This window comes from Struthio camelus, chromosome 7 (genome assembly GCF_040807025.1).
Source record: "Struthio camelus isolate bStrCam1 chromosome 7, bStrCam1.hap1, whole genome shotgun sequence".
In the NCBI taxonomy this organism is placed as follows: Eukaryota; Metazoa; Chordata; class Aves; order Struthioniformes; family Struthionidae; genus Struthio; species Struthio camelus.
Window position 1 is genome coordinate 40,194,785 of NC_090948.1, and position 7,594 is coordinate 40,202,378.

The window sequence follows — 7,594 nt, forward strand, 5'->3', positions numbered from 1 at the left end:
AGAGCGGGACCAAGGGGAGAAGGAGGGATTTTCCACTCTTATAGGCAACGTTTGCCCTGCGGGGACTCTCCGAGGTACCAAGCGGGGCTTAAATCCCGAGTGCCCCTCTCTAGCTTGGTGACGGGGAGCCCTGCCACCACCTCCGTGCCTTTCCAGCCCGGATACGTCGTGCAGGATGAGAGACAAGTCGGCGGCACTTTCGTTACGTGCGGGGATCCTTCCGGTCTTGCTTTCGCTCTCGCGCGCTCTTTGCTCAACGAGGGACGGAGCGACGCTAGGGCTCCCTCGTGATTTATCGCCCTCGGCCTACGGTGTATTTTTCCAAACCGGAGATTTGGAAAGCGGCTCGCCTAAAGAATCTGGGGGGAGGGAAAAAAAATTGGCAAGCAAATCCTCTCTCTCACGAAAACACTAGGGCTTTTTAGGGCTCGCCTCGGCCGGAAAATTACGGCGCGCCGAGCTAGGACGTGGAGGGGCAGAGCTCAAGCCCTGCTCTCCGGCCGTTCCCGTCGGAGCAGGATTCCCGCGGCGCCCGTTTCTCGGCGCCCGTTCAACTAATCTTTCCCGAGGTCGACGATCGCCCGGGTGAGGCTTACTAGGATGCGCTGCGCCGCCTTAACGCCCAGCGGCCGCCCGTCCCTCCCAGGGCGCCGGCGGGCGACGCGAGCGTTAAAGCTTGCTGGGGGAAGCAGGCAAGTGGGTTTCCCTGCTGCAGCACATCGGCTTGGAGGTATCTCACCGTACGGCTCCTCCGCGGGCAAACGCGGCCTCTCCAAAGCTGGCTAGAAAGACAACCCAAGCGCCGTAATTTAACAGAATCAAGATCTTTATTGATCTCGCTGTAACAGCAACCACTGGTGAGAGCTTCTTGTTTGTTGTTTTGTTTTTTTTTTTTCTCCTCTCCTCCCAAACACCTGTTTTGAAAGACGGTAAAAAAAAAACCCCAAAACAAACCTGAACAGCAGAGAAGCTGCCCAAAAGACACGTCAGGCACTCCTTGCTTTTCAGCCAGAACCCCCTTCAAAAAGAAAAGTCGATGGGCCGCGAAACGGAGACCAAAGGAGGCCGGCAACGGGGCGTCCGGAAACGAGCACAAAGTGGGTCTGCTGCTTTTAAACCGGCGGGTTGAACGGAAGAGGCGAAGGACGCGCGACGCCGGGGCTGCTCCTCCGGCCGGCGGAGGAAGGCACGGAGCCGGCCGGGGGCTGCCCGCCGCGTCGCTCTTCCTCGCGCGACGCAACGACGATGGACGAAAGCTCTCTCCAGCTGCGCGCGCCTTCTGGCTCCTGCCCGTTAGAAGAGTTACTCCGTCATCCTCAGGTTGGTTTTGGGCTTTGAGAGCAGGTTTCGCCCCAACGAGTCACTCTGCCCAAGTAGATGGTCCGAGCGGGAGCAATCTCCTTTCCCGCTCCACGCAGGACGTGTCCCCCCCCCCGCCCTGCTGCGCCCTCAATCCAAGGACGCTATAGACTTCCTAGGATCTTCGCTTTAAGGAAAATATATTTATCTATATATAATATATATATTTGTGTGTGTTATAAACATCCACCCCACACGCATATACATATTCCTACTTGCACTCATTCACTCGCGCGCCTGAGAGGGCCGTCGCCCAGTCGACGGCCAAAAAGCACGCGTCGCGGCCGGCCGAATACCACGCGTGGGATTTTACGGATCAGCGCGACGGCGGGGAAGGGAGCAGGAGCTTCGGGTCGGGTGGGAGCGCTTCTCTCTCACCGTCTCGACGCCGGGGTCGCGGCGAAGCGAGTTCCCGAGGAAAGGGGGCTCGAGAGGCCCGCGAGCGGGAGACTTGGGGTTTCCTGGCGTTTGGTTTCTCCCCACCGAAACGAGCGACAGAAACCACCCGGGAGAGCGGCGCTCCTGGGACCCTTCCGCCTCTACGTGGAGAAGTGGGTCGAAGACAGGTAGCTTAAAACCGGACACGGCACCAATCTGAACCAAGCACACCTAGAGAAATAAATTACCAAAGACGACGACGACAAAAGTGCACGAACCCCGCGTCCTCGATGCCGAGCGGATCCACCACGCAGCCGCCAGCACCGGAGGATTTTAACACTGTCCCCGAGAAGACCAAGCACCAGGCGGAGGTCAGGAGCGCAGAGCGGGCGGCCAAGGCCACCCCGGGCTGACCCACGCCAAAGGGACCCTGCTGGGGAAGGAAAGGGGAGCAGGCGCTCGGGCGGGAGCTGCTAGCCGAAACCTCGCCGGAAGACGAAACGCGGGCATTTCCGGCGATTACGGCATCGCCCCGAAGACGCAAGCGTCCCTGGCTTTCGCTCAGACGGCCAGGTTTTGACCCATCTCGGCTCCGCGTCGTTCCCAGACCGGCCACGGGGCCGGGCGAACTGGTTGCACCCGCCGAGAAGACGGGCGGGAGGCGGCGGCGGCGGGGACGGGGGGACGCGCCAGCTCCCCTCGCCTTCCCCGCGCGCCCAGGTCCTACGCGGCGTCTTCGCCGGCGCCCGCTGCCCGCCGCGTCCCAAAGAGCCGCCGGGCGCGGGCGCTCGGGAAGAAACGCAAGCCGTTAACGACGAAAGAGGAGCTGCAAGAGCTGATCCCGAGCAGGGCGCGAGGAGAGGAAGCAGAGCTAACGGGCGTAATTAGAAAAGGATTTCATCCTGCCCTCCGAGGCCGATTCAGCAAGACAGATTTGAAAGCCCGGGGGGAGAAACGCTGCATCCACAGGCTAATTAGAGCTGAGAACAGAGCAGCTCGGAACACGTCTGAGCTGTCAAAGGCACGCCGCATGGGCGGCCAAAGCCGGAGAAGGACAGCAATTCCCTCGAAGAGCTTCGGAGACCTTCGGCGCTTGCGACGAGTCCAACAGCGCATCGCTGCTGCCTGGTAGCCCTTGGCCCGGCCAAAGCGGCCGGCTCACGTCCTCGGAGAGGGAGGCAAGAGAGCTTTTCCATTCGCAGGGCGAGACGCCTCCCGAAGCGCTCCCCGGGAAGAGACGCGGGCCGGGCGAAGCACAGGAGCGACGTGGCGCAACTACGCTGAGCTCGCTCCGGCGGCAAAGCTCTCCGTGTCGCTGCTGCGCTCCGTTCCTCCGCAGGGACCACGGCGGTAAAGCCTCCTCCGGGCGGCAGCCCCAAGAACGCAAGTCCCACCTCCGAATGGAAAAGCTCCCTTGCGGACCCGAAACGGCCGACGGGCCGAGCCGGCCCTCAGCTTGGCGCAAACGCCGAGGAGCGTTTCTGCAGAAGCAAAGGGCAGACGGGAAGAGCACGCAAGACCACCACGGACGCCTCCTCGGTTCCTCTGACAGCTCGCCTTTTGTGCCTACAGCTGTACCGGAGGGGAGGACGCAACGGAAGACCTTGAAGAGGTTGGACGCGCTTATTTTGATCTGTCAGAAGGAAGAGGCCGACTGCCAGAGAAGGGCGAGAAGCCAGTAGGGAACAAGGTTGCGTGACACCTAGCGCCCGACCACTCCTCTCTCGAGTATCTACCGCCTGTTTTGGCGGAGAAGCTGAGCCTACGCTGTGCAAACTCCTCCAGGACCCTGGGAACTAGCTAGCAGCCAGCTAGCTTGCAAGGCAGAGCAAGCTCCCGCTAGGCTGTCTTCGGTGAGCTCACGCTTCAAAGTGGGGGAGTAGGATCCTTCTGCAGCTGCAGAAACCGGACCAGGCGCGGGGTCCATCTGGCGCGTCGGACCCTCCGCACCGCCGGGCCGCTTTGGCCGTCTCGCTGTAGGCATCTAGCACGCTCGGGAGAAGCCGCAGAGCGGCCAAGGCAGCTACACGCGACGGGCCGAAAGGACGCAGGGGCCGGCAGGAAACGACGCAGGAGCAGCGGGCAGGGCAGCCCAAACCGGCGCTAGGCACCTACGCGCCAACAGCTCGCTCTCACCGGGGGTCGGACGAGAGCAGGAACGGGAGGCCAACGCCGAGACTTAGGGAGGCGGCTCCAAAGCAACCGCCCTGCCCGGAGCGCCGCGGCGCTTCATCGCTCCGTAGCGGGTCGGTACAAGAAGAAGGTGGCCTCGGGCGGTCTTTGCGCTCCGGAGTTAGTCCCAGCAGGCGAGCAGGAGACGGCCACGGGGCTGCAGCGGCTCGCAGAGCCGAGACAGCGGCCAAGGTGGGCCCCGGACCTCTGCCCCCGCTGCCCGGAGGCTCCGTACCACCGCGGGCTCTCGAGCCAGCAAGGAGACTCGTCCCACCGCCGCGTAGACCGCATTCAGGTGGACCGCCCCGAAGCGCGCCTCGAGGCTCTCCGTCGCCCGGGGAAAGACCTAGCCTGCAAGATTTGGGACACGAGGGTTCAAAAAGGCAAAAGTTTAGGCTTTTTAAACCCCCCCCCCCCCAACCCACCCACCGCCGGCCAGAGGAAGTTGGTCCTTCCTGCCCACGGCGCAGCGCCGGGCCGGCGGCTCTGCTCTCCTCTCCCCTCCCCTCGCCGCGGCAGCCGGGCAGGGAGCGCCGAGCCGCGTGGAAACCGTCGCCCCGGTTTTACGGCTTAGGCTAAGCCCGAGGCGAGCGGCAGGCTGAACGGGGAGGGGGGACAGGGCGGCTTCGGCCTTCCAGTTTGTTAGTTACGGGGAGCGAAACGTTTCTCGCGCAGGGCCTGCAAGAAACAAAAAAAGAAAAGAAAAAGAGAAAAAAGAAAAGAAAAGGACGCTGCCGGCACCTAAAGGGCAGAAGCCCTTTAATTTTAAACTCCAAACTGGCGCGCAGAGAGGAGGAAGGGAGTGGGGGGAAAATAATAATAACGCAATATAGCCAGAGCACTTTTCAGGAGACAATTCGTGCCCCCCCCCCCCGCAAAAAAAAAAAAAAAGAAGTTACCAGTAAAGTGCCCCTTTTCAGTACCAAAAATAAAAACAGGTTGGTTGGGTTTTGGGGTTTGTTTGTTTGTTTGGGTCCGGCCAGCCCGGACCCCGGCGGCGGGGCAGCGCCTGAGCTGCCGTTGGCAAAGCCCGCAGCGAGCGCAGCAGGGGAGCGAGCTGCTTTGCTTTCTCTCTTTCTTTTTTTTTTTTTTTTTAAATAAAAAACTCTCGATTTTTCACGCGCGTTCCTTAAAACGAGTTTCGGGAAGGGGTCGGGGCGAGGACAGGACGGTCGCCGGCCGGAGCGGGGCACGAGCCGTTTGCCGAGTACCCGGAGCGGTCGTCCGCAGCCGGAGAAATCGGGAGCGGGCGGGGGGGGGGGGGAAAGAAGAAGAAGAAAGAAGGGGCCGAAACCGGGGAAGGGCGGCCGCGGAGGGGGACGGCAAGGCGGGCGAAACGCAGGCGCCAAGCGCGCGCCCACGGGAGGAGGAGGAGGAGGAGGAGGAAGCAGCCGAAGGGCGAACGGAGGCTCGGGGGGCCGGCTAACACGCGGGACGAAGGCAACCGGCCTCGGGGGGAGCGAGGCCGGCGGCCGAGGAGGGGGCAGAGCCGCGTCCCTCAGCGGGGCTGCCAGGGGAGAGGAGGAGGAAGGGGGGGACGAGGCCGAGGAGCTGGTGCGGCCAGGCTCGGGGAGGGGGCGCCGCCGGAGACCGCCGCTTCCGCCGTCCGGGTTGGGGTGCTGCTGGCCGAATCGGGTGGGCGCAGGCGACCGGCCGCTCAGATATCCATCTCGAACTGCGCGTCGTCCCCTGGCGAGAGGGAGCGGGGCGTCAGAGGGCAGGAGAGGAGGAGGAGGGACGGCGGGCGGGGAAGGGTCCCCGCGAAGCCCCCCGGCACCGGCGCGCAGCGCTCTCACCCATCGAAGGCTTCCCGTCGTGGTTGGTGAGGTTGTTGGCGTCCGCTTTGGGCTCCTCGGCCGCGGAGCCGGGGCTGGTGACGCCGGGGATGTCCGGGAGGTGGCACGGCGGCGTCTGGGCCATGGGCGAGTTGCGGCGGTCCAGCAGGAACTTGCGGTCGTAGATGATGCGGGTACCTGGGGCCGGGCGAGAGGAGGGACCGGCGGCGCCTCAGGACCGACCCCGTCCCGTGCCCCCTGCCGAGCTCCAGCCCCCCCCCCCCAAAGCCCCGACGCGGGCCGGAAGGGGCAAGAAGCATCGCGCGTGGGGCGCTGCCCTCGCCCGACGGGACGCGGCGGCCTCGCCAAGGGGAGCCACCACCGCGCGCCCAAGGAGACCTCCCTCCCCTTTCCGCCCCACGCACCAGCTCCTGGCTACCAGGAAGGGGCCGGGCAGGCCGCCGGCTCGCCGGGGCCCCGCTCCAGCCGCTCAGAGCCCCGCGCGCTTCCGCTTCCCGTCCCGCGGCCGCCCACCGAGGGAGGTGGAACCCGCTCCCCGCAGCGCCAACAACTTTTATCGGGACCGCGGAGTGCAGCGCGACCGTTCCCATTCCCAGATAAGGGGGGCAGGAAGCTGAAAAGGCCCCATCGTCTTCCCGTCCCGCTTTGGGCGCGCGGCGGTGGGTAGCTGCTGGGGCGCGCGGCCAGCCCGCCGAGCTCGCCTTTGCGCACGTACAGCGTGAGCCCGTCCCCCCCCCCCCCCCCCCCAATTAATTTTTTTTTAAAGAAGGGTGCCAAGGGCACCCAGCTGCTCGGGGGGAGGTGACCCGAGGAGGGGGAAAGAGCCACGCGCTCGCAGGGACCCCTGGTCGGAGGAGCGGGAACCACCAGGCTAAGCCTCACCTGCGGCTTACAGAGAAAATAAAAAGAAGGTGGGGGGGGGGGAGAGGAGGGCACGGGGAGGGCGCTTTTTCTTGTCTTTCCAGCCCTCCCTCCCTCCCACCACCCCGTCCCAAGGGAAAAAAAAATGAATAAATGAATAAAATAATAAAAAAATGAGATAGTAAAAAATGAAATGAAATAATAGTAAAAAATGAAATAGTAAAAAATGAAATAGTAAAAAATGAAATAGTAAAAAATGAAATAGTAAAAAATGAAATAGTAAAAAATGAAATAGTAAAAAATGAAATAGTAAAAAATGAAATAGTAAAAAATGAAATAGTAGTAAAAAATAATGAAAAATAGAATGAAAAATAGAATGAAAAATAGAATGAAAAATAGAATGAAAAATAGAATGAAAAATAGAATGAAAATAAAAATTAATGAAACATTAAAATCATAAGATAGTCATTGAAATCAACAAAAAATTAAAACGGAACGACAGAACAAAATGAAACAATGAAAGAAAACGATAAGATGAAATAATAAACAGGCAAAAAAATAATAAGTCAAATAAAGAGTAGATAAGGAAATAGCACAGCAGACAAAAAACGCCGCCCAGGGGGCGGGCGGCGGCTCGGTGCGCGGAGGGGCAGCGCGGCGCGCGCCCGGCGGGGCGGGCACGTGCCTGCAGCGGCGGCAGGGGAAGGAGCGGCGGGGGCGGCAGGAAGGTTGCCGGTTGCAGTGATTGGGGGTCGGGAGGGCGCGGGGGGGGGGGGGGGGGCGGCGCGCGGGGCCGCGCTCACCTCCGGGGGTGGTGGAGAAGAGGGTGCCGCCGGGCGTGGTGCAGTAGTCGGGCGGCAGCTGCGCCGAGTCGCTGATGGCCACGGTGCGCGTGGGGATGGCGCGGCTGCGGCTCGCCTGCTGCCCGCCCGCCGACGCCATGGCCCCCCGCGCCTTTGTCCCCGCCGAGGCAGCAGGGCCCGACGGGCCGGGGCGGTGCCCAGCCTCCTCCTCCTCCTCCTCCCGCC

General features: G+C 62.3%; 2 protein-coding genes across 2 annotated transcripts in view; both read right to left on the reverse strand.

Annotated features, from left to right (window-relative positions):
- Positions 1-4,013, reverse strand: part of PALD1 (phosphatase domain containing paladin 1) — a 33,444-nt gene extending 29,431 nt beyond the window's left edge. The window contains exon 1 of the mRNA XM_068950973.1: positions 3,874-4,013. The gene's annotated coding sequence lies outside the window, so the exon portion shown is untranslated. The remainder of the gene's footprint in view (positions 1-3,873) is intronic.
- On the reverse strand, positions 809-7,583 carry EIF4EBP2 (eukaryotic translation initiation factor 4E binding protein 2). The gene is made up of 4 exons (XM_068950983.1): positions 7,370-7,583; positions 5,706-5,882; positions 4,339-5,598; positions 809-4,260 (listed from the first exon to the last, which is right to left on the reverse strand). Exons 1-3 carry the CDS (start codon positions 7,506-7,508, stop codon positions 5,567-5,569), a joined length of 348 nt encoding a protein of 115 aa, XP_068807084.1. The 5' UTR covers positions 7,509-7,583; the 3' UTR covers positions 809-4,260; positions 4,339-5,566.
- Positions 7,584-7,594: the final 11 nt, after the last annotated feature.